Source organism: Sus scrofa, chromosome 7, assembly GCF_000003025.6.
Source record: "Sus scrofa isolate TJ Tabasco breed Duroc chromosome 7, Sscrofa11.1, whole genome shotgun sequence".
NCBI lineage: Eukaryota > Metazoa > Chordata > Mammalia > Artiodactyla > Suidae > Sus > Sus scrofa.
This window is the reverse complement of record NC_010449.5, coordinates 13,821,656-13,848,779: the sequence shown is the minus strand read 5'-3', so window position 1 is coordinate 13,848,779 and position 27,124 is coordinate 13,821,656. Positions and strand designations below refer to the sequence as shown.

The window sequence follows — 27,124 nt, the reverse complement described above, 5'->3', positions numbered from 1 at the left end:
CTAGAAAAGACAAAAAAAAAAAAGCACTTATGATTTTAAAGTACTACTGTCCACCTACAAATGTTATATACAACGAAGGCTTTCTGGATCACATTTATATTTTCAAAAGGCTCTCCAATCTAACAAATCTCTTTATATAAAAGATATATTCCACATTAGTCATACAATGAACCATGAATAAAGCCTATGTAAATAAGTATACAATGAACCATGAATAAAGCCTATGTAAATAAGTGTATGTGTGTCGTGTGTTAAGTCTTACAGCAAACATCTGAGCCTAATGTGGGGTTTAGGAACATAAGTAAAATCAGGTTCAGGCAACACTTGACTGTGTACCTGGGAATGCAAGCACTCTCAAAAGAAAGCATAGTTTCTGGAAATTCCATCAAACATTTTAATCCAACTGTATACTTGAAAACATTTAATTGCAATGAAGAATGATGCAATTCAAGAAATGGTTAAGAGGAAATGAAAACATTAGCTATAAAAGCCGTTAAGAAATCTGTGTTGTCTGGGGAAAACATGATTGAAGATTTTTAGGGGAGTACGTTTCCTTTAATTACACAATTAACAGTTATGGATTATTATACAACTACAGATGTGATAAATTCATTTGAGTAATTAAAAAAAAGGAAGAAAAAAATGGAAGAAAAAAAGTTATGTGCCTTCATCCTTTTTTGACACTGTAATTTCTATATTTTCACTATTGCTGGGTTCTTGGGACTTAAAATGGAGGGAAAAAAATTAAGTTGGAAGGATTACTTAATTGCGCTTTTAAATATAATTTTAGAAATAAGGATCCAAAATGTCATTAAAACAAACTAGTATACTGAAAGCGCCTTTCCCCTTGTTCTTCAAATTAATAAACACACCTAACTTTAAATAAAATCAATTTGTTTCAGGTTTCAATATGCTTTTATGAGCAATTTCTTCCTAATTTTAAATTCACAGCATTGGTCTTCTTTTAATGTGACAAAAGAAAGAAAAAATGGTTTGGGGGGCATAAGTAACCAAGCGGAAATAGCAATGTCTAGATTTCTGCTTTAACAATTCCTAGGATTTTTTTTCTGAAGAAGCTTATTCCAAAAAAGTGTTTAAAAACACACACAAGATTCATAAAAATATGAATCTAATGGACTTCACGCTGGAATACAAATTTACAGTGGCATTAGCATAATTTCTCAAAATAGGATAAACGACTAGAAACTTCTTCAAAGACAACAGGAATAAAAATTTTCCTTAGGGCCACTTAAAATTGCTCCCACAACAATCGCATTTTCCGAAATGTGGATCCAATTCAATTGCCTGAATGCTTTGTTGACTACTTTCTCTGCCTGGAAGACAATTAATTATTGATGGACATTTTCTCATGTACCTCCTCAAGAAATTCTCTTCCACTCGCCTTCCTTCCATTAAAATAGATTTAAAAAAAAAAAAAAAAAGGCGAAAGAGCCTTGAGTTGTGCGTGCACAGGAGTGACGGATCTCCTCAAATGGAGTGGTCTGTGAACTTCTGCACGCCCCCCGAGGGAAGGCTGGGCCTCCATCTGGCTAAGTTCCAGATCAAGGAACCCCCATCTCGCTACAGCTGGGCCGGCCTCTTCCTTCCTCTTTCACCTGCCAGCTGCTAGGCTGTTGACTAACAACTACCGTAATCGGGGCCGCCCCCTCGGGGTCCCGGGTCCCAGAGGAGTTACCCCAGCAACCTGGCAATGCCGACAGCGTCTCAACGCGTGGTAGCCGCGCTGGAGTAAAACTAACCACACCTGCGAGGCCGTGCGAGCTCCTCGCCGCCACGCTCTCAGCTGAACCAACAGCGAGGGAGTTCCCACTCCCGGACTGGGGGGTCCCCTCACCCCCGCCCCGCAGCACCTACTCCCCAGGTGAAAGGGCTCTGACAGCCCCCAGGAGGGAGTCTCAACGTTCCCAGTGCAACCTGCAGCTGCTTCGCTTTCCGAAAAGCTTTCTCGTCTGCTCTCCGGAGTCTGAGAAGCAACAGCCTCCCGGGGCTCACCTTTGCGCTGGAGGCGTGCAAGGAGTCACGGGGAGAAGGCACTGTGTACAGAAAGGAAACATTGTGGGGAGGGGGATTAGGAGAGACCCGCAACGCAGCGATGAATCCGGGAACCCCGTCGCCGTAACAACCCAGCCCGGGAATTCCCCCTTCCGCGGGCAGGGATCCCCACGCCGCACCCCGCTCCGATCCAGGGAGGGAGGTATAAGCCCCTAGAGCACCCATCCACCTCCCACCCTAGCCAGGAGCGCTGTACAGCGGCAGAATGAAAGCTTGCACCCTGGCCAAGCTGCTTTGTGCAGAGCTGTCACCCGAAATCCGCCACCGCCCCCATGCCCGCCCCGGGAGCCGCGTGTCCCCCACCTCCGAGCGCGGGCGAGACAGTGCGCGCCGTCCCCGGCTGCCGGCGCCTCTCCCGAGCCGCGCGCCGCGCGCCCAGGACCGCAGGATCCGCGCCGCGAGCCGCAGCCCCCGCTCGGCCGCCGCCGCCGCCGCTTCCGCCCCTGTCACGACGTGACCCGGGTGGGAGGAGCCGGAGGGACCGGGGAGGAGTGGGGTCCCCGCCTTCGCCTTCGCTGCGCTACTCGCCCCGCCCTGACCATTTCCGCCGCTGCGCAAGCCCGGGCGGCAGGGGGAAGGGGGCGGAGTCAGTGTGCCGCAAGAGGGGCAGTCCCGGGGCGAGTCCGGGGGCGGGTCCGGGGGCGGGGTTGAGCCAGGGTCTTGGACCCAACCCGTAGTGGCCCCGCGCTGCGCCAGAACCAGCCAAAGGCAGCGGACCGCGCACGAGGTAGGCTCCTCTGATCGCCGAGAGTGCGTGATGAGCATTGGAAAGATTTGGTAGACGTAAGCCCGTGATCGGATGCCGGGATGGGGCTTCCTAACAAGCGCGGGCAGCCCAGCAGTCCGCGCCCAGAAATGGACTCGGGGATCAGAATGGGAAGGGGGAATAACGAGGTCGGATAGTGAATGACCTTTCTGAGTTACATAATTAAAGTGACCTCAAGCATTATAGGATATTGGTGATTTTAAGAAAAGAGAAATAAATACTTGCCAGAATAGTGAGTGACGCTCTGGGGGCGGGGCAGTGGGGGGAATTGAGGTGATGTAAAAATTGTCTTGCTCCATGGTTATTGCATAGGGTATGCATATGGAAAAATTCACTGAGGCATACTCTTAAAATGTGGTGCACCTTAGGGAAGTTATTCCTCAATTTATCAAAATCTTAAAGTAAATCTGAAGCAGAAACTTTTTTTTTTTTTAAGGTGAGAAATAATCCAGACTTGGGAGTCCACCCAAAGGTGGACTTGAGTGACCAAACCAGCATATCAGCTATTTCCGTGTACTGGTAAGAATGACTGTGAAATTTGCCTTTCCCGATTCTTATGATTTGGTTCTTTTATCTTTTTGTAGAAATGTTTTTATTTCTACAGAAAAGGACGTGAACAAGTTCAGTACGTTGAGAAGCTATGAGGACAGTTAAGAAGTCATTAAGTTATATTTGTGATGTTAAGCTATATTTGTGATGTTAAGCTATATTTCAAGTTTCTCTAAGAGCGGTAGAGTTGAACAATTGTGGGTTGCCCTGGCTCAGTGATAAAATTATGCTTCCCTTTTGTTTTAAGTAGAGAACGGCTTATGAAGGCACAAGTTCAGGTTCCAAAGTTTCTGGCTGAAAATGGAAATGGGAAAAGTACAACTCTTTTTTGCTTTTCTGTACTCAATATAATCAGATACTTCCTTCTGACTTCTCAGAAAAATCACGTCCTGACATCCTCAGGGCCTTGCAAACTTTTGTTAACAAATGTTTGTTGGAAGGTGAATTTGTGTCCCAATTCCAAGGGAAGTGCTTTCTCCTTAAATCCCGAACACTCTGAAGTCAAATTTTGCAATAAAGGGAACTTTTCTCTTTGAATAACTGCTTTTATGTGCTGTTCTTATGGATGAATCATTAAATTAACTCCACCAAGAATAGCCTGCCAGTGTAATTCAAACTGAATTAGTTTCACTAATGACTCAAAGGGTATGTTAGAACTATTATGCTATATTGTCCTTAGCATTACAAATTTCACATCGAAAAGACAGGAATTTTCCTCATACTTTCAGGTAGATTTGCAGTTAAATTCACTCTTTTTACCTCAGTTCCCTTTGTAAAAGAAAATTTTTTTAAAGGAACAAAGTGTCAGACATCATCCAGTTATTCTAAGGGTTAAATTGCCACCCCTGCAGAGGGCGAGGTGTCTGAGCCATTCAGGACTTCCGGAGTGAAAATAAAGGGGAGCCATTTCAGTGTTTTGGGTAAATGGCCCCTGGATAGTTAAGACCCATGCCTTCAAGGGAATTTCAATGACCCTAGATTTTTGCATCTTCTCCTTCAGAGAAATCAACAAAGTCATTAACTTGAGGTATCTGTTCTTTGTGATTAGCACTAATCTTTTATCAAAATGTATGCCAAACATTTTTTTTTTTTTTCTGGTCAAAAATAAATAAATTCAGTTCCCATTGTGGCTCAGTGGCTCTGACTGGTATCCATGAGGAAGCAGGCAGGATCCCTGACCTAGCTCTCTGGATTAAGGATCCGGCATTGCAGTGAGCTGTGGTGTAGGTGGCAGACGAGGCTTGGATCTGGTATTGCTGTGACTGTGGCATAAGCTACAGCTCTGATTTAACCCCTAGCCTGGTATCCTCCATGTGCTACAGGTGCAGCCCTAAAAAGACATACATACATACATATGTACATACATCCCTTATATATATGGAACATATATACTTGGAGCAATTCCACAGATAATCTGAAAGGCTGTTTCCTTGGCTGTAACCTCAGTAAGGTCCCCAAATAAAATTGAAACTCACAACCCTTATGTTGTGTGTTTTTCTTTAAGTCAACACCTTCATGTGACATTTTCCCATACCAAAAAAAAAAAAAAAAGAAAAGAAACCAAGAATTTGTAAAAAACAATTTGAAAATATAAAGTTGTAGAGTAGAGATGGGATATTGAATCTCTGCATCTACTTTTGCTATCTCCTGAAATTAGGGGCATGAACCACTAGAATAGGGAGGACAGAAGAGAAGATGAAAGCAATAACATTTTGAAGTCTGGAAAGCAGATGGCTAAGTGATGAAGAGGGATTTTGCAGACTGAAGAAGGGTAAATTCTAAACCTGCCATGGGAAAAGCCAATGAGCAACCCACCTTTGCATTATAGAATTCCCAATGCTCAGGAGTACAGCAGCAGGAGATCAAAGGATATGGTAGAAATTAAGAGGATTGCTTGAAATTCTGGTTCTTACAAGGCTTAATTCCCAGGTTCTTTTCACAACTCCCTGCAACCAAGTATCTACCCCTCATCACACCAGCAGAGTTTTGGGGGTATATTCCCTGGAGAGGGTATAGTCTTTGGACTCGGAAGATAGGTAGTTTGGAATGGGAGTACCATTCTGAAAACATGGAGATTAATTGAGCACAGGCAAACCGAATGCTGGGGCCCTCTCCCACTTCTGTCCTTTTCTCATTTGGGTAAAAAGCCAAGGTCCCAAGCACTCAATCTTTCAGCAGATATTGGGAAGTCCATCTGTGGAGAGTCTGATGAGTACAAAGAAAATAAAGATAATGACCTCTAGGTTTCCAGATGATATCTACTCAACATCATCCTGCAGTGAAGCTTACGCCAATAAGCCTCACCCACAAACTTAAACTTATAACCAGCTTTTTTTGGTATTTATTCTTTACTAAAAAAAAAATTACTTTATTGATGTATAGGATGTATAGTTGGTTTATAATGTGTTAATTTCTGCAGTACAGCAAGGTGATTTATTTATTCATACATATCTATTTTTTCCATACTCTTTTCCATTATGGTTTATCACAGGATATTTAATATAGTTCCCTGTGCTATTCAGTAGGACCTTATTGTTTATGGTATTACTCTTTTTTTTTTTCTTTTAGGGCCACACCTGGGCCATATGGAGAATCCCAGGCTAGGGGTCTAATCGGAGCTATAGCTGCAGGCGTACACCACAGCCACAGCAACACCAGATCCGAGCTGCGTCTGCAACCTACACCACAGCTCATGGCAAGGCCAGATCCTTAACCCACTGAACGAGGCCAGGGATGGAACCCACGACCTCGTGGTTCCTAGTCGGATTCATTTCCACTGCTCCACGATGGGAACTCCAATGATATTTACTGTTAGGATGAGTAGATAATAAGAATTGCTGGGCATTTCAGGACAGTCACTAGTTTGAAAGATAGAAGTCAAAACCAACAGCCAAAGCAACTCAGTAACAGACGATGCAGATAAATAAGAGAAAATATTATGTCCATTCTATTTATGAAATAAGAACAAAGTAAAAAGAAAAGAAGAGCGTCAGAAACAAAAAGGAGCTCTTGAGAATTAAAGACTTGAGAGCAGAATAGAAAAACTAAATACAAAGGTAGATAAAAATAAGGTGGTCTCAGAAAACAGGGCGAAATAAAGAGTTGGAAAATAGTGGGGGAAAATGAGAAATTTACAGCATTAAGTCAGGAGGTTCTACAGCCAAAAAAAGTGGTCTGAGTAAGAGAATTGGTGGGGAGGGAAGGGAGGGACTAAATTCGTTACAAAAGAACTTGGCCAAAGGGATGCAGACAGACCCAGAATAAGAGATAGAATTATGAAGTCTTGAAAACTAAGGGGCAAAGAAAAGCTTTGAGTGAGAGAGAAAAACATTGGCTACATGGAAAATACAGGATCAGAATGTCTTTGAAATTTAAGCAATAACTCTGCAAGCTAGAAGCCAAGGGAATGATTTCTTCAGAACTGTGAAAGAAAATGTTTTCCAACCAAGAATTCTTACCCTGCAAAACTACACATCAAGGATAGGGAACAGTCTGAAGATATTTTATATATGCAAAGTTGCAAAAAACCTTTTCTCGGAGTTCCTGCTGTGGCACAATGGATTGGCAGTGTCTCTGCAGCACTGGGATGCAGGTTCAATCCTGGCCCAGCAAAGTGGGTTGAGAATCTGGCATTGCCGCAGCTTCAGCATAGGTCACAACTGTGGCTCAGATCTGATCCCTGGCCCAGGAACTTCATATGCCATGGAAACAAAAAAGAAAGAAAAAAACAACAACAAACCTTTCCTCTCATGCCTCCTTTCTGAGAAAGCTGCTGAAGGTTGTACTTTACCAATATAAGGGTGGAAACCAAAAAAAAAAAAAAAAAAAAGAATAAGAAAATATCCAACAATAAAGGAAACAGGAGATTCATCAAAAGTAGGAAAGGGAGTTCCCGTCGTGGCGCAGTGGTTAACGCATCCGACTAGAAACCATGAGGTTGCAGGTTCGGTCCCTGCCCTTGCTCAGTGGGTTAATGATCCGGCGTTGCCGTGAGCTGTGGTGTAGGTTGCAGACGCGGCTCGGATCCAGCGTTGCTGTGGCTCTGGCGTAGGCCGGTGGCTACAGCTCCGATTCGACCCCTAGCCTGGGAACCTCCATATGCCGCGGGAGTGGCCCAAGAAATAGCAACAACAACAACAACAAAAGACAAAAAGACAAAAAAAAAAAAAAAAAAAAAAAGTAAGAAGGAAGGCTCTAGGATGGTGATCCAGAAAGATCCCAGAAGGTTAGCTGTGTACCAAAAGAAAAGAGAACCCAGGTCAGAAGGCTGTTCTCCAAGATGATATTGATAGAATGTCTGATAACCGAAGAAAGTGAGAGTGTATTAATAGAAGATTGTGAGAAGTTAGAGGTGAATTAGTAATAAATACATGGAAATTTTTAAGCAAGACAGTTACTAACTATAGAATAAAAAGTCGTGCAGGAGTTCCCATCGTGGCTCAGTGGTTAACGAATCCGACTAGGTTGCGGGTTCGATCCCTGGCCTTGCTCAGCGGGTTAAGGATCCGGCGTTGCCGTGAGCTGTGGTGTAGGTCACAGATGCGGCTCGGATCTGGCATTGCTGTGGCTCTGGTGTAGGCCGGCAGCTGTAGCTCCGATTTGACCCCTAGCCTGGGAACCTCCATATGCTGCGGGAGCGGCCCTAGAAAAGGCAAAAAGACCAAAAAAAAAAAAAAAAAAAAAGTCGTGCAAAAAAGCCCAAGTAATCATTGAATTCTACATGGCTTAGCTATGAATAGTCTTTACCTAGTCATAATAATGTGTACTTCAAATATTTAATCAAAGAGATGCTAAATCTATTTGGAAGGGTAGGAAAAATGTGAAGGTGGGGAGTGTGTGTGTCTATGTTTCTAAGTTAAAAGAGGGCTAAATGCTTATTTTTTCTTGATGCTTCCTTTAAATGAAAAATTAAGATGACATAAAATAAGCATGCTATATTGAGTTATAGTATGTTATACTCGAGTTACATTTCAAGACTCAGTTAAAAGTTAAAAATGGTTGCTTCTTTCATTGGTAGTAAAGACTGCTACTTTCACAACACTGTTGAACTCTTTGGGGATTTTTGTGGTCTTTTTATTAGGTTGGTTGGTTTTTTCTTTTTATGGCTGCACCTGCAGCATATGGAAGTTCCCGAGCTAGGGGTCAAATTGGAGCTGCAGCTGCCAGCCTACACCACAGCCGCAGAAAAACTGGATTTGAGCTGCATCTGCAACCTATGCCTCAGCTGTGGCAACACTGGATCCTTAACCCACTGAAAGAGGCCAGCGATCAAACCCGCATCCTCGCAGACACTATGTTGGGTTCTTAACCCACTGAGCTAAAACGGGAACTCCTGTTGAACTCTTTCAATGGTGTGCATTATTATAATTTCAATTATAACTTTGATTTTAAAAATATAAAGTAAACATTAAAAGAAATTTTAAAAATTAAAGAGTGAGATACTAGAAAGAATTCTAAGCTGGCAAAAGTTATAATGCCTGTTTATTTTTTGTCCTCCCCCCTTTTTTAAACTTAAACTCTTTCATTCTTTTTTTTTACCTTTTCTAGAGCCGCTCCTGCGGCAAATGGAGGTTCCCAGGCTAGGGGTCGAATCAGAACTGTTGCTGCTGGCCTGCACCACAGCCACAGCAACTCGGGATCCGAGCCATGTCTGCGACCTACACCACAGCTCACGGCAACGCCGGATCTTTAACCCACTGAGTGAGGCCAGGGTTCGAACCTGCAACCTCATGGTTCCTAGTTGGATTCCTTAACCACTGAGCCACAACAGGAACTCCAAACTCTTTTATTCTAATGCTAAGATGTAATTCAGTTTATTTACTGATCTTTCCTAGTGTGTATTATAGAATGCCCCTACTATCAGACTTATGGAAAAGTAATTTTTTGTGTGACTCTTCCTTGCATATTGAAATATTTTTTAGAAACCAAACTGCTAAGAATAATAGGTTTTTATTTCATCATCAATAGAATGGAAATGCCTTTAAATGACAACATTGCAAATATTTTCCATTTAAGCATTGGAGCCAAAGCTGTCTAAAAAAAAAACCATGAATGATCCAAGAACTGTGCTTGATGTTGATGAGTACCCAGACACTGAGGCACAGAAAAACCGAATGCTAACTCTGGAAGAATGGCAAGAAAAATGGGTGAATCGTAACATTTCATTTCATCAAGAACGAGGACATCAGTAAGAAGTGTTTTTACTTCTTGGATTAAACGTTAGTTTATAACAGAGAAATGCTCTATTAGAAACTGACTTTGGAACTAGAAATAATGATTTAGGTACCCATTATTTGACTGACTTTAATATGCACATTTTTAGTTTTTCACTTTTAACATCTCTTGACATTAGAATGTATCTATGCCTTATTTTAGTTTCATTGGCAGTGCTATTTTTTTTCCCATGGATAATGGTGTGACTTAAAATTGATGGCATTTTAGATTTATGAAGTATGTCCTTTTTTAAAAAAAAATCCCCTGTATTGGTCATGCATGTTTATACATAAGCAGATGCTTGAGCTACACTAATGCTGGTATATCATTATACCGAACAGTGGTGGTGTTTTGACTGCTCTCGAGTAGCATGTGTTCACATGTTAAAGTATTATCTATGTGATGGAAGAAGAGAAGCTGAGAGAAATTGAGTGAGTGAGGATGCTGAGCAATATGTTAATAATAGTAGTAGGCTTCAAAGCAGCAACAGTAAATGACAGGCTAGTGATGAGTAAAGTGGTCGTGACCGATGTCCCTTCTTCCAGGCAGCCACCCTGCCTTCCCAGAGGACGTTGTTATTATTATTACATTTGCACACCCAATAGTAGTTGGGGTATCATCCTAGAGCCTTTGAAAAGGTTATCTCTGGCATGAAGCTGGCCTTAGAAGAGCCACATGTCTACAGAGGGAATTAACCATGAGAATTAAACTATTCAGAAATACTTCTGAGACCCGAGTGCATGTTTAGAGAGCTTGCCATAAAGTGAATGTTGAAAAATTCAGTGGGTCCAGAAACTCTCCCACATCGTGTGTGTACACACACACACACACATTTTCAAAATATATTAACCAAGGAAGAAAATAATTTTTTATTCTTACTGATCAGGAACGCCCCAGGTTTGAGTCAGATTAACCACTCACTAGTAATGTGACTGAGCAAGTTACTTAACCTTCCTGTTTCTTCCATGTGCAAACTAGAGATTTTAATAATTAATGTTATCTACTTTGTAAAGTTGTTGGGAAATATTAAGTGAAATAATGCATGAAAAGTACTTAGCCTTAGTACTTACAATTGTAGTTCTTTTCCTCTGTGCCTTAAGGTAATTAAAACAATGTGGGGTTTTTTTTGTTGTTGTTGTTGTTGTTTTCCCTCTCCAGGCTGCTAAAGAAGCATTTGGATACTTTTCTTAAAGACGAGAAAGGACTGCGGGTATTTTTTCCCCTTTGTGGAAAAGCCGTTGAGATGAAATGGTATGAGTGGATAAACATTAACATACTTTCTTGTAAATACTTGGGGTGAATATTTAATAGGATGTAAGTTAAAAATTCTGTTCTCTGGCAATGTACAGGGATTCTGTATTTTTAGTTGACTATTTAACATTCTTATTGTTTGAGAATTTAACATTCTCAAACAATAAGACCTGACCCAGCCTTTCTGTATTGAATTTCCAAGAAAAAGAATTAGTTCAGAACCAATGAGATTGAGGGTGGGGGATGAGACCAGCTTACATCTCCTTCACCTTCGTGCACAGTTTGGTTTTTGTAGGTGGTTTAGGAATTAACTAGGTTAATGTTAGACACTGTAGGAGTTCCCGTTGTGGTGCAGCGGAAACGAATCCAAGTAGGAACCAAGAGGTTGCAGGTTCAATCCCTGGCCTCACTCAGCTAGTAAAGGATCCGGCGATGCCTCGAGCTGTGGTATAGGTCGCAGATACAGCTCACATCTGGTGTTGCTGTGGCTGTGGTGTAGGCCAGTGGCTACAGTGCCAATTCCTAGCCCGGGAACCTCCATATGCTGTGGGTGCAGCCCCTAAAAAGACCAAAAAAAAAAATTTAGACACTGTAAATAGAGGTAGACAGAAGAATTCAAGATGAATTACAACCTTTTGTCAAGACTGTGTATAATCCACAATTCAGCTGCACTTTCCCCTCCCTCTAGGAGCACATAGGGTTATTGTTTTCATGAATCATTTGCTAATAAAACTGGTGATGAAGAATGTATTTCTGGTGAGTAATTATCTGGGAAGAGAGTTAACATTAATTAACAAGCTACTTCACTGTGGGTTATCTTTAAGTCACAAACCTGGCAGTCATTTTCTGTATTTTTTTTATTTTTATTTTTTTATCTTTTGTAGTTTCAGGGCTGCACCCGTGGCACATGGAGGTGCCAAGGCTAGGGGTCTAATCGGAGCTACAGCTGCCGGCCTACACCAGAGCCACAGCAATGACAGATCCGAGCCACATCTTCGACCTACACCACAGCTCACGGCAACACCAGATCCTTAACCCACTGAGCGAGGCCAGGGATCGAACCCTCAACCTCATGCTTCCTAGTCTGATTTGTTTCTGCTGTGCCACGATAGGAACTCCTGAGAGTCATTTTCTATACAGATGTTGTCATAATAATATACAGACCCTATCATACATGCCAAGATATGCTATTAACTTGTAAGCTTGAATGTTGAGAAGTTTGCTCATCAAGCAGGAAAGAAATAAAATGTATGAAAATGATTAGTCAATGAAAAATATAGTAACTTTAAAATGTGCTGTTCTCTATATAAATATAAGTGGCCAGCCCACAGAACATGTATGCATTTGGAGTGGATTTTCAAGTGGAGATGGTGGCATTTTTGCAGCCAGCCCCCACACCCTCAACTTAGAGCTGAGAGCATTTGTGAATGGCTGCCCTGGCTTAAGATTCTAGGGTGGCTGTGAAATTGAAAACAGTATCCTAACTGACTCACTGAACCCGAGGAAAGAGTTAACTTTGGAAATGACCTGCAAGAAAAACATTAACTTCACGAACACACAGCCTTATTGCCTTGTCATAAGTGATAACAACCTCGTTTTAGCAGAGGCTCTGAGACAAGATTAGGGTATGGTATGATGAAACAGACAAATAAGTGTGATTGTTGAAGATTTAGGGTAATTTATAATAAAAATACCAGAATTAAGCTAGTGTAATGGTATAAATGTTATTACATTAGAGGGGTTTTCATCTGTAATGAGTTTGTATATTAAGGACTATGCAGATATCAGATGTGAAGAGACAAACTGAGCTGAAACCCAAAAGCATTAACATAAAACGTGTAAGACATTTTCCTAGGTTGTTTTTTGGGTAAATATCTTCCAATATAATCTAGTCTATGCCAGTCATTAGTAGGCTATGCTTCATCCCCCCCCCTTTTATTTTTTAGGGCCGCACTTGCAGCCTATGGAGGTTCCCAGGCTAGGGGCTGAATCGGAGCTGTAGTTGCTGGCCTATGCTACAACCACAGCAACGCAGAATCCAAGCTGCGTTTGCGACCTACACCACAGCTCACGACAACGCCAGATCCTTAACCCACTGAATGAGGCCAGGGATTGAACCTGCTGGTTCATGGATGCTAGTCAGATTTGTTAACCACTGAGCCATGGCGGGAACTCCCATTATCTCCATATGTTGAAATAAAAATCCATTCCGCTGGTTTGGGTAGCTTTTTTGTTTATATTTTATAACTTCAAAAAAAATGAATGGAGAGTTAAAAATATATATATTCCTTGTAGATTAACACATTTCCTAGAAACTATGAAAGACAAGTTATAAAATGTGTATTTCAGAATTATAAACATTTCATGTTCTGATCACATTGAAAGTATGTGGTCTTGGATGAGGAATAGGTTCTGCTCTAATCTCTTGTTTTGAAAATGCTAATTGCATTCTTACTCCTTTGATATATTAAGGAACAATTTGAGCATGATGTGACTTTCACATTTGCTTGTATGTGATTTTGTCTGCAAGAAACATGAGGTGAAAGCAGATAACAAGGCCCAGCTAAAGTAACCTGTGTATAAATAAGCAAAATGTACCCAGGCGCACAGCTCAGCCGTCTCCCATAAACCTCAATTCCCTCCCTGTGCTGTGAGCCTTTTCCATCCACAGCTACTGTGAGAGCTTTGCGTTTGCTTGCCAATAGTCCACCTTCCATTACTAACCAATAATTTGAAAACTGCAGCCCTTCCAAGCCCCGTTTCTATATGTAAACTTCACGTCTTTCTCAAGGTAAAGTGCCCTGTTGTCATATATTTTGTAGCCATTGAACATGTAAAACCATGTCTATCAGGTTCCTGTCTTTTTTTCTTTTTAATGTAGCACTGAGGTTTTTTTTTCTTAAATAATACTTAATCCATCTTATTTCTGAATACTGTTTGTGTATTGTTGAGAAAATCCTGATTCACAGAGATAAGTTATGGCAAATATGTAACAGCTTTTTTCAAAAAAAGTATTTTTAAAAATTAAGGTGTAATTGATGAACAACAATTATGTTAGTTTCAGGAATACAGCAAAATGATTGGACATTTGTATATGCATATATTGCATAAGTCTACTTAACCAATGCATTTATAGAACTGTTTTGTGTGTGATAAGAACTTTTAAGATCTACTCTCTTAGCAAGTTTCAAACATGCACTACAGTGTTAGCAACTCTAGTCACCACGTGTTCTTTACGTCCCCATGACGTATTTACTTTATAACTGAAAATTTGTACCTTTGGACCACCTTTGCCTCTTTCACCCATTGCTCACCCCCACCCTCTGGCAGCTACCAATCTGTAATCTTTGACCTTTTTAGACTCCACATAGAAGTGAGATTATACACTGTTTTTCTCTGACTCATTTCATTTAGCATAATGCTGGCAGAGTCCATCCATGTTATCATAAATGCAGAATTTCATTTCTATGGCTGAATAACATTCATTGGGACCAAGTTTTGTTTTGTTTTTTTTATTACGCAAATGAATTTATCACATCTGCAGTTGTATAATGATCATCACAATCTGATTTCACAGGATTTCCATCCCACAGCCCAAGCACATCCCCCCACCTCCCGGGGACCAAGTTTTTAACATGGGCCCTAACCCTCATTTGCCCAGAAGCCTCATAATTTTTACTGCATGACTTTGCATGGTGCGGAAATTTTTAAGAAGGCATAGATATTGCATTATAGCATAACTGACTTATGTGTTTATTTAACGTGACATAAAATCTTTACTGTGTCTGCGTCTTTGTGCTACTACTGCTGTTTTCTCTGAGGTCCAAGATCCCAAGACTGAATTCTGTCATTATAAAGTTTACCGGGAAAATACTAGTTACTTGCGTATAGTAATCAGATAAATTTGTAGAAGGGTTTCTTAAGTAGAAACTGTAAGATTATTACAGAAATGGGTGCTAATATTCTAGAGCCATGTGTTCCAATATGGTATCCAATATGGTATCTATAGCCCCATGTGGCTACCAGTAGCCACATCCCGAGGGGTCAGTGGTTAGTGGCTGCTGGATTGCCCAACACAGGTGTAGGTTCTTCCAGCATCACTAAAAGTTCTAATGGACAGAACTGATTTAGAGAAATGGGAAATGTATATCTAATTCATGGGATGCTTTTAAATCAGAAGCTCTTCCATTCAAATCCATCTACAGTACAACATTTTAAAGGTACAATTTTCCAGACTTTTAAGATTTTTCCCAAGGTCATATAAATCATTTTTGTTTTCAGAATTTCATAAAACATAAGGTTTGGAACTACATAGATCTACATGTTCTGTGAAATCCTTTAAACCTGAATTCATATAAATCCCTTAAAATTGAGGAAATTGTGTACATATTTGTGTATGTCCTTTTATTTAGTACTGTGCTTGAAATAAACGTTCAAGTGGAATTATATGATTTTATGCAGGTTTGCAGACCGAGGACACAGTGTAGTTGGTGTGGAAATCAGTGAACTTGGGATACGGGAATTTTTTACGGAGCAGGATCTTTCTTACTCAGAAGAACCAATTGCCGAAATTCCTGGAGCCAAAGTATTCAAGGTGTGTCTCGATTTTGGTAAATAATTTTTCTCAGCATGAATAAGTGAGAATAGTATACAAGGGTCTGATGACTCTATCACTAGATTCACCTAGACATCATGTAGTGTAAGGACTACCTAAATGTGAACAGAGATATATAAAAGCCAAGGTCAAAGATTACTTGTTATAATTTTGGTGTGGGTGGGGTTTTTTTGTTTTTAATGAAATATGCTGGATTTCCAATGTTGTGTTAGTTTCAGGTACACAACAAAGTGATTTAGTTATACATTTATGTAAAAATTATAATACTTTTATTTTACAGCTTCCTCTCACTGCCTTCTTGGATCGCCTAGGACTCCCAGTTTACTCAGTCCACAGAGGCTGATGCTGCTTCCTGACTCCTTGGAGCAATGGTTCTCAGCCTCGGTGGCACATTTGAAATTACCTGTGGATCTTAAATTCCCAGTGCTGAGGCCTTGCCCTAGGCTAATTAAATCAGACTCTCTAGGGTTGAGGCCTGATATCAGGTCTATGTAAAACTCCCCAGTGAATGTGGATAGGTGCAGCCACTACAGAGAACAGTGTGGAGGTTCCTCAAAAAACTAAATATGATCCAGCAATCCCGTCCCAGGCATATATCCAGACAAAACTGTAATTTGAAAAGATGCATGCACCCCTGTGTTCATAGCAGCACTATTTGCAATAGCCAAGACAAGGAAACAACCTAAGTGTCCATCAACAAATAAATGGATAAAGAAGATATGGTGTGTGTGTGTGTGTGTGTGTGTGTGTGTGTGTATGAATAGTACTCAGCCACTAAAAAAAATGAAATAATGCCATTTGCAGCATTCTTGTATGGATATTGGGTGGACCTAGAGATTATCTAAGTGAAGTAAGTCAGAAAGAGAACGACAAATACCATGTGATATCACTTACATGTGGAATCTAAAATACGACACGGGAGTTCCCGTTGTGGCTTAGTGAAACAAATCTGACTAGTATCCATGAAGATCCTGGTTCCACCCCTGGCCTCGCTTGGTGGGTCAAGGATCTTGCATTACTGTGAGCTCTGGTGTAGGTTGCAGGCGAGGCTGGGGTCCCTTTTGCTGTGGTTGTGGCAAACGCAGGCAGCTGTCGCTCCGATTAGATCCCTAGCCTGGGAACTTCCATACGCCGCACCTGTGGTCCCAAAAAGCAAATAAATAAATAAATAAATACAGTAGAAATCAACAAATCTATGAAACAGAAACAGACTCACAGACATGAAGAAGACTTGTGGTTACCAAGAGTGAAGAAAGGAAGGATTGGGAATTTGGGATTGGCAGATGCAAACTGTTTTATATAGGAAACATACGTGGAACACAGAGAACTCTATTCAAAATCCTGTGACAAACCATAATGGAAAAGAATATGAAAAAGAATATATAGATATATATGGCTGAGTCACTTTGCTGTACTAAAATTAACATGTTGTAAATCAACTGTACTTCAATTAAAAAAAAACTCCCCAGGGATTCCCATCTGCAGCCAAATTTAAGATTCCTTGGCTCTTCTCCCTGATGCCTCTAGGCCCCCCTCCTCTCTGGGCTGACCCCCAAGTGCTTCCAGACTGATCTTCAAAGACCCTCGCTCCTCTATTTGTGGCCTCAGCTGGCCATTTCAGAATAAAGTGCAATTTCATGTCCAAATGCATCCCTCCTACCCTGCCCTTCCCCCACCCTCGCACCCACACCCAGCCTTCTCACGTCCCTTGGACTGCACCCCAGCCCTCGTCCCTGTGACGTCACCGGGTCCTCGGGCGCATCCAGATGGTTTAACACAGTCACTTCTCTCTGAGGTCTTTGGTGGTGCTCCTTCAGTTCCTGCTTTGCTCAGTTCCCACGGTTGTGGGCACACAACCAGAATAGCACAGCCCATTCTGTACCAGGATGTATTTCTATCCCCACCCCTCTCTGTTCCACCAGGCTGTCCTCACGGGGGTCAGAAACTGGGCCAAATTCCCATGCACTATCCAGAACCCCAGGTAGTCCTGTCCAGGATTGCAAGGACACAAATACTCATTAGCCAGTGGAGGAGAGAGGAAAGTGGGGAGTCAGCACAATTGCACTTTCCATGGGTAGCTTTTAACATGTCTGCACCTTTTCTCTCAGCCTGTGTGCTCCTCTTTAGCTGAGTTAAAATATCAGGATTCAGCTAAAGTAAACATTGCTGAAATTTAACAAGCTTGGAAGTGAAATAAGCTAACTGATCTTCTGGGTTAAACTCTCTCTGATTTTCCTCTTTGAGTTGATCCAAAAGAATCTTGTGCAGGTTGTTTTGTTTTGTATTTTTTAAGTGCTGTTAAAAATTATTTTCAGTAAAATTTTATTTTACTTTTACTCCGAAAACGTATTTGCAGAGGTGCAGGAAGCAAGGTGGGAAAGATGAAATCATTAAAATGATTAAAATGTTTGGAGGGTGGCATGCAAGTGTTTTCTTCTGTAAATTCTCTGTAATCTGGTCCATTATTTATTTTACAATTAAAAAAATAAAAATTTGGAGTTTCCATGGTGGCTCAGTGGTGACAAACCTGACTTGTATCCTTGAGGACGCAGGTTTGATGCCTGGCCTCGCTCACTGGGTTAGGGACCTGGCTTTGCTGTGAGCTGTGATGTGGGTCGCCAACCCAGTCTGGATCCCACATAGTTGTGGCTGTGGTGTAGGCTGGCGGCTACAGCTCTGACTCACCCCCTAGCCTGGAAACCTCCATATGCCGCGGGTGCGGCTCTTAAAAAAAAAAAAATTGAATAGGAGGTAAAAAAAATGATTTGCTGTGAAATTCTTTCCCCACCACCTGTGTTCTGCTTTGCCCCTCTTCTTTTTTTCTCTTGGCCATTCATGTATCTCCTCATTAAGTGGAATTTTTATCCTTGATTTCTTCGTTGCAGAGTTCTTCAGGGAACATTTCGTTGTACTGCTGCAATCTTTTTGATCTTCCCAGGTAGGACGGACATTCACCTCTGTACTTTTAAAAATTTGAGTGTTTTCGAGGCAATGCTGAGGTGGGCCAGGAGGGGTCTTTTAACACCCCTGTCCCCTGGCAGTAGTGCCCACGAAGCACTGATTTGAGTCTCTGTTCTGCAGTTATCTTCACTGTCGCTTACATGTCGGCACCCTTGATATTTTTGTCATCGGGTAGCTTCTAAGCTCTGGAAAATATTATGATCCTGGGCAGGTAAGGACAAGGAGAGGAGAGCAAGAAAGTATCTGTCGTTCCCTTCATGGTGCAGCAGAAATTAACCTGACTAGCATGCATGAGGATGTGGGTTCGATCCCTGGCCTCGCTCGGTGGGTTAAGGATCCAGTGTTGCCGTGAGCTATGATGTAGGTCGAAGATGTGGCATGGATCTGGCATTGCTGTGGCTGTGGTATAGGCCGGCAGCTACAGCTCTGATTGGACCCCTAGCCTTGGAACCTCTGTACGCCGCGGATGCGGCCCTGCAAAGACAGAAGACAAAAAAGTACAAATACAAATAAAATCAAATAAAGTGTCTTCCCCCTCACACCTGTGTCTGTAACAGAAATGCATTTCAGGGTGTGGACGGAGGTGAGATCTCATTTCCTGAAAATCCCCAGTACCTGTTCCAGGGGCTGGGAGCAGAGTTGTCACAAACTGTCCCTTATTCCTTATTTGTGCTCCCAAGTCCAAGCAGAAGGGGAAGGTTGCTGCCACCAGCCCCCAGAACTAGGAGATGATGGGCCGCTGCTCACCCCCCTGGCAGCACATCCCTACAGACTCATAGGATGAGCAGATGTGAGGTGCCTGTTCCTTAACAGCCAGCAAACCTCTGGGACACTTGTTCATCTTGTTAAAGATTGAACTTTTCTAACATAAAATTTTTTTCTTTCTGGTAGAGTAAATATTGGCAAATTTGACAGGATTTGGGATAGAGGAGCCTTCGTCGCCGTTAATCCAGGTGATCGCAAACGGTTAGTGATTCGGTTTATTTATATCATTTCCCCCTTTTTTAGCCTCCCTAATTTTGCATATTGTACTTTTTTCCGGTTTTCAGAAAATTGCTAGGCTTTTACTAGTTTGAAATAGCTATTGCATTTGGAATTAGGAGACAGCAGCATTTAGGCTAAAAAGCACAGTGTTTGCCCAGGAGGACATGGGTGCAAGGCTTGTGGCTCTGTCGCTTCTAAGCTGTGCTGCCCTGGTCAAAGTATTTAACTTCTTTAACACCCGTTTTCTGCTAATACCACCCTCCCCACCTGCATTGACAAAACCAGGTAATACTTGTTGGGCTGAAGCCATGTGCCAGGCATTGCTGAAATACTTTACATGGTTCAAAGCAGTTCATGCACAAAACAACCCTATGAGCTATTAGGCTGTCATTAGCCCCATTTTACAGATGAGGAAACTGAGGTCAAAGAGATTAAGTTACTTGTCCAAAGTGAGACAGCAAGTATGTGACGCATGGAATTGAGATTCAAATCCAAGCAGTTTGGCTTCAAGGTCAGGCTCATGATGAAGCCACTTGACACAGTTGTGGGAACTAAATGACTCACACAGAAAGTACCTTGTCATCCCTGAATGTCAGTTTAAATATTAGCTGCTATTGTATTAGAGCTTTGGATATGGACGTTTGGGGTGACCATTCTTTTGTAAGTAGCCTTATTAGGAAATGAAATGAAACTATGAGAAAGCACACTGAGTAAAATGTGACCGTTCCTGGAGTTCCCGTCGTGGCTCAGTGGTTATTGAATCCGACTAGGAACCATGAAGTTGCAGATTCCATCCCTGGCCTTGCTCAGCAGGTTAAGGATCCGGCATTGCCGTGAGCTGTGGTGTAGGTTGCAGACCCGGCTTGGATCCTGCATTGCTGTGGCTATGGCGTAGGCCGGCAGCTACAGCTCCGATTAGACTCCTAGCCTGGGAACCTCCATATGCCGCAGGATCGGCCCTAGAAGTGGCAAAAAAAAAAAAAAAAAAAAAAAGTGACCATTCTTATATACTTTTTTTTTTTCCTTTCCTTTTTACACCCACACCTATAGCATATTGAAGTTCCTGGACTAGGGGTCAGATCGGAGCTGCAGCTGCCAGCTGATGCCACAACCATAGTGACGCTATATCTGAGCCGCATCTGTGACTTATGCCACAGCTTGCTGCAACCTCAGATCCTTAACCCACTGAGCGAGGCCAGGGATCGAAGCCACATCTTCATGGATACTGTGTTCGGTTCTTAACCCGATGAGCCACAATGGGAACTGTATACTTTCCAATCCAGATAGCATATACAGACATACTGGGGTATAGCACATAAATATTGAATTATTTAGTTGCATGGAGGCAAATTCTTAACACATGGCCAAAAGGGTTGGAATACACATCAGTGGAATGAAATTCCTATTTTTAAAAATGAACTACTTCATGAGTAAGACGTATTGCCAAACCTAATCTTTTTTAAAATTAGACTATGCCATATGCTCTTAAAATATATTTCTCTTCAATGATAATTCATGCTCCTTTCCCCCCTTTCTTTCTATCACGACTTCTCCTTTCTCTCTTCTCCAGGACCCCCACCTTCCTTACATGCACAAAACTCTTCATTCCCTAAGGAATCACCCTCAGCAGTGGCCGTGCCTGCCTCTATCCTACACCTGCTCCTTCAAAGATCACTTCAGTTCTGTTGCTTTCACTCAGGTATTCAATCAATACCTATGTTCTAAATACACCTTCTGCTGGGGAGCGAGCTGAACAAGTCGTACCTGGCATTGGCCCTTATGGTTTCTCTCTGTCCAGCTCTATTCTTTCTCCCACACATCCACACCCACATCCCGTCTCCAGTGTCTGCCTGGCATTGCCCGTGTGACAACAGTGTCCTTTATCAACTCAGGCTATCACCTGTGACCGCTCCATCTCCATAAGACACCACATGGGTACCCTCAACGCAGTTCTGCTCTGTGCCTAAAGGTCGTAGGTCTTTCCCCTTCCCCCTCTCCTTCAGTGTTAGTTTTCTGGGGGCTTTGGTTATGTAGCTCAAATCCGCAAGGCATTAGGGAGCAAACTAGAAGTCACGAAGCTTACCCTCCAGGCTGTGTACCTTATATTCAGTTATTTCCCCACATCTGCCATAATGTATATAGATAATAATATGATCTGGCATAATAATACATACACATAAATATATATGTGTGATATATATATGTACATATATATATATATACACTTAGTGCCTGGTAGGAGCTTAGTAAATAGGGGACATCAAACTGGACTCAAAGCAAGTTTCCTGCCAGCCACCATCACCTCCTCTGTCCTAGAAATGAAGGACATCTAAGTGGCTTTTGAAGTTTAATTTATGCTAACAAAGAGTAGTGAGTCTTTTTTTTTTTTTTTTTTTTTTTTTTTTTGTCTTTTTGCCATTTCTTGGGCCACTTCCTCAGCATATGGAGGTTCCCAGGCTAGGAGTCGAACCAGAGCTGTAGCCGCTGGCCTACGCCAGAGCCACAGCAGTGTGGGATCCGAGCCGTGTCTGCAACATACACCACAGCTCACGGCAACGCTGGATTCTTAACCCACTGAGCGAGGCCAGGGATTGAACCCGCAACCTCATCATTCTTAGTCGGATTCGTTAACCACTGAGCCACAACAGAAACTCCAAGAGTGGTGAGTCTTATTTAGAGAATCTAGTTCGGTTTGGTCACAGACTGTCTTTCTAGTCCCCCATTCTCATTCTTTCCTCCCCTCCCAGCCCTGTGTGTGTGTATGTTCACAACCCTGGCCTTTGTTTCCAGAATCACCACTTACTCTGAGCCATTAGAAAGATAAATGACTTCATCTTAGCATTTAAGGCACGTGGTGCTTTATCCCAGTCCTGCCGCCAGTGGCACCTTTCTGCCGACCTTGCGCATGAACGAGAACTGGTGTGTTTTCCGCTCACTCAGGTCTCTTGTCTAACGTCCTTCATACCTCTCCTCTTTCTGAATTTTTTTGAAAATGGTTGAGAGAGACAGTCTACATTCCAGGAGAAAAGATGCCTGTCAGTCCTAGAAAACCCTGCCAGATCCGTCTGACTGATCCCTTCATCAGGACAGCGAGTTCCTTCTTTCTTAAGAATAGAAATCAGAAAGTGAAGTTTTCTGCTCAGCAGTTTGCTTAGGTCTGGTTCTTTCACTTGCAAGGAAGAGCGACCAGCTCAAGGCAGCTTGAGTGTTAGGGGAGTGGATGTCGAAGATGCTCAAGAATTAAGTGGCTGACCCACACACCAGGCAATGTTCTAAGTAGGTAATGTGTGTGGACCCACTGAATTCTCACAGCCACCTGTGAGTTGCTTACCCGTTGTATCCCCACTTTACAGGTGAGGAAGCTGCGGCACAGAGGGGTTAAGACTTTGTCGAGCTTATGTAGCCAGTAAGTGGAGGAACTGGATTTTGAGCTCACGGCTCTGGCAGAGTCCTTACACCTGATCCCCATGCTGCACAGCCTCCCTGATTTCTCACATGACCCTGAAAAGGGGCCAAGAGCCAAGACGCCTCAAGACCCAGAGCTGTGCAGTTTGTCCACCTCTGTCTGTCTGTCTGTCTGTCTCTCACGGCCTCTACCTCCCTGAGCGGGTCTCTCTGCCCTCCTTCCTCAGTGCTCAGCTTCCTCACTTACCCACTCCTGTCCCCTACATCGCACTTAGCACCCTCAATCTCCCCCGCTCCAGCCACCACCCAGCACAGAAACTCCAGCTTTTGGTCCAACGACCACAGCTAACTGGCAACACTTCTTGAGATCTCTTAACTCAGTTTCCCAGTGGAGTCATCTGATTAGTCCAGCTCATCATTGATTGGTCCAAGCCTGGCTTCTGGACTGTCTGCTGATGGGCCCTCTTAGGGTTGGGTCCCCACTCTGAACCAGTCAGACACGGCCGGGACGTGGTGTCACCTGCTCCCCAGGACATCTCCTCCAAAGGCTGGTTGCAGGAGCACGCGGGGCTTATGCCGTATTTGCAGAGCTTTAATTTCATAGTACCTTGAATTGTGGCCTGTTTATTCATCTTATCTCTCCACCTAAAGAGAGGAAAGGGATTGTGTTTTGAACCGCTTACTCATGCTCCTGGAGACAACCCAGTCACCCAGGAGATTTGTTAAGCTGCATCATCCCCACAGCATACCTACCGCATTGATCTCAGGATGAATGAAGCTCAGGCATCTTTTCTTCCAGTAAGTGCCCAGGTAGTCTGGATACCAGCCTGGTCTGGGAGCCACTGCCCCAGGACTGGCAGTGCTTTGGGAAATATGTGTTCACAGCTGACATGCCTCTGGGGACCACACCACACTGGGCAGAGCCTCTGCTCTGCTTTATTTATTTATTTATTTATTTTTTGCCATGGTATGCGGCAGCTTGATGTAGGATCTCAGTTCCCAGACCAGGGATTGAACCTGGGCCACAGCAGTGAAAGCACTAAATCCTAACCATTAGACCACTAGGGAACTCTCCTATGATCCCCTTTATGTGACATCTTCTGGTCTGATGGGCTCCAGAACCAGGCCTCCTTTTGATTCGCATCCTCATTGTTCCCCAGTATCGGCAGGTGACATGATTTACTGAGCCCATTTCTGGCTTTTAACAGTGAGAGTCAGGAGTTCCCTGGTGGCAAGCGGGTTAAAGATCTGGTGTTGTCACTGCAGTGGCTCAGGTCAATCCTGTGGTGCAGGATTGATCCCTGGTCTGGGAACTTCCACATGCCGCAGGTGTAGCCGGAAAAAAAAAAAAAAGAGAGAGGAGAATCAACTTCCTGTGATTTTTAGGAGAAGTAAGCTCAGTAATAGAAACAAAGGGAAGTGCTGGCTTCCCTTCCAGCTTCTCATCCCCTGCAGGCCTTGACTTTGTAGAGAAATGTTACGTGTGCTTTTGTGTTCTTTCTTAGCTATGCAGATGTCATGCTGTCCCTAACGAGAACTGGGTTTCAGTACTTCTTGTGCGTGTTGGCTTATGATCCAACCAAACATGCAGGTAAACTTTTTTTTTTTTTTTTTTTTTGCTAGTTGCCTTGTTTTCTTATTTAATTCTATGACGTGGATAGCATTATTTTCTCCTAATTTATTTGATGTGACATGTACAGCTTCTGTATATGAAGTCTGTGTCCCCCCTGGTACTGGGGATGGAATGTGTCTGCTTACAGAAGAGGATGGGGTGAGAAATGGGCCTGAGAGGTAGGAGGTGTGCAGGAAAATCTATAAACTTGTGCTGTTTTTTGATTTCTAGAATGATGCATTTTCAAAATAACTGTCTTTGTTTTGAATGTATAAAAGTAGTGTTTTCTTCCAGATTCATTTCAATGTGTTTGAACATTAAAGCCTGACTTTTTAAATCATGGCTTTTCAGGAAGAAGTGAAAACTGAACTCATAGACTTTTAATTTGTAAAAATCTTCTTTTTGATTTTTAATTTTTTTTTTTTTTTTTTTTTTTTTTTTTTTAGGACCACACCTGTGGCGGCATATGGAAGTTCCCAGGCTGGGGGACAAATCTGAGCTACATCACAGCCACAGCAACACAGGATCCAAGCCACATCTGCAACCTACACCACAGCTCATGACAACCCCAGATTCTTAACCCACTGAGCGGGGCCAGGGATCGAACCCACATCCTCACGGCTACCATTTGGGATTGTAACCCACTAAGCTACAACAGGAACTCCCTAAGCTTTTTTAAAAGTGCCCTGTTTTATAAATGTTTATCTATGCTTTTTTTTTTTTTTTTTTTTTTCCTGTTTGAATAAGCCAGATCTTAAACCTCATTACATAAGATGAGACCTAGTGTCCACAATTAAGTCTGGGACAATCAGATGGAAATAGAAAACAAGGGAGCCAGATGTCAATTCTGCTAATGTGACTTAAGCCCCCTTTCTGAGCCACAGGCCTAAGGAAAGGCCTCTGAGAAGACAGAGCAGGTTCTGGGGTGGAAACTCAGAATATCACTCCAGAAAGGAGAAGAAGCTGTTTCCTTTAAAGTACCTGGCCCGTGCAAAGGGGGAGGAGAGCATAGGATGAGGGTGCATGGGTGGTAGGAAATCTATACTGTGGAAGAAGCAGGAAGCCCCGAGGGAATTTGTGCATGAACTCCCCTCCAATTTCCCTGTTTTCAAGCCCCCTGGCTGCCTCGGCCGTCATCTCTCAGCTGGAGAGGGGGCCCTAACATCACCAGTCCCCTCACTCAGCCAGGCTTTGGTAGAAGGTGTGCAAAGCAGCAGCCGAAGAACCTGTCACATCCTCACTATTCAGAGAATTCTGTATGGGAGTTCCCGTTGTGGCTCAACGGGTTAAAAACCCATCTAGTATCCATGAGGATGCAGTTTGATCCCTGCCCTTTTTCCGTGAGTTAAGGATCCTGCATTGTCTCGAGCCACGGTGTAGGTTGCAGACACAGCTCGGATCCCATGTTGCCGTGGCTGTGGTGGAGGCTGGCAGCTGCAGCTCTGTTTCCACTCCTAGCCTGGGACCCTCCAAATGCCGCAGGTGTGGCCCTAAAAACAAGCAAACAAACAAACAAAAATGGGGTAAGAAATGAGTATAGCTAAGTTATTGGAAATAAGCCCAGAAGTAGACCCTGAGAATTAATTTTTCTCTAGAATTAGAGCTATAGCATTTGTTCTTACCACATTTATTTTTTATTTAGGTCCACCATTTTATGTTCCAGATGCTGAAATTGAAAGATTGTTTGGTAAGTTACTGAAACATGCTGTAACTTTTTTTTTTTTAAATAATTTTTTTTTATTTTCCCACTGTACAGCAAGGGGGTCAGGTTATCCTTACATGTATACATTACAATTACATTTTTTCCCCCACCCTTTCTTCTGTTATGCTGTAACTTTTTAAATCAAGTGAACCGTTAACTGTTTTGAGCTGTTAGCAAATTGGTAATATCTAGCAGTAAATAAAATTTTATTTATTTATTTATTTATTTTTCTTTTGAGGACTGCACCCAAGGCATATGGAAGTTCCCAGGCTAGGGGTCTAGTAAGAGCTGTAGCCGCCAGCCTACACCACAGCCACAGCAACGCAAGATCCAAGCCACATCTGCGACCTACACCACAGCTCATGGCAACGCCAGATCCTTAACCCGCTGAGCAAGGCCAGGGATCGAACCCACAACCTCATGGCTCCTAGTCAGATTCATTTCCACTGTGCCATGATGGGAACTCCAAGTATATAAAAATTTAAATGTCAGAAACCATGTTATCAGTGACGATTTAATCCAAAAAAGGAACCTATTTGTGTAATATGCCTTTTTAGCTCAGTGGTATGATTATGTTAAAGATATTTGAATTGTTCTAGATAGATTGCATGTTTATTACAGCTCTTAGGAGTTATGAATGATAATAATTCAGAGCTCAGAAATTTTACCCTTAGTATTTATTTTCCCATTTTCATTAAAAGGAAAGGAAAACCCTTCAACACACATTGTCTTTAAAATCTTTTGATGTGTTTTTAGTAGAACTGATTGCATCCTTCATAAAGTTTTAACTTGTCACACTTTTTGTTTCAGGTTCAATATGCAATATTCATTGTCTGGAGAAGGTTGACGTCTTTGAAGAACGTCATAAAAGTTGGGGAATCGACTACATTATTGAAAAGTTGTATCTATTTACAGAAAAGTAAATGAGACATAAATAGAAGCAAGTAATATCAACATGTTTTTGAGCAATTGAAAGTTGTGCTAAGACAGAAA

The 27,124-nt window shown here is 42.5% G+C and overlaps 2 protein-coding genes across 3 annotated transcripts in view; one reads left to right on the top strand and one right to left on the bottom strand.

The window, feature by feature from the left end:
• Positions 1-2,497, bottom strand: part of KDM1B (lysine demethylase 1B) — a 56,630-nt gene extending 54,133 nt beyond the window's left edge. The window contains exons 1-2 of one of the 2 annotated variants that reach the window (XM_001927844.5): positions 2,377-2,497; positions 2,014-2,054 (exon numbers count right to left, since the gene is read on the bottom strand). The gene's annotated coding sequence lies outside the window, so the exon portion shown is untranslated. The remainder of the gene's footprint in view (positions 1-2,013; positions 2,055-2,376) is intronic. The other variant, XM_013977460.2, reaches the window with a different exon arrangement.
• On the top strand, positions 2,673-27,124 carry TPMT (thiopurine S-methyltransferase; the record flags this gene model as incomplete). The annotated part of the gene is given in 10 exon segments (NM_001243675.1): positions 2,673-2,800; positions 3,276-3,358; positions 9,404-9,575; positions 10,760-10,852; positions 15,314-15,446; positions 18,353-18,405; positions 19,320-19,394; positions 24,323-24,408; positions 26,072-26,116; positions 26,942-27,124. Coding segments are annotated over 8 exon segments (738 nt in total). The 5' UTR covers positions 2,673-2,800; positions 3,276-3,358; positions 9,404-9,435.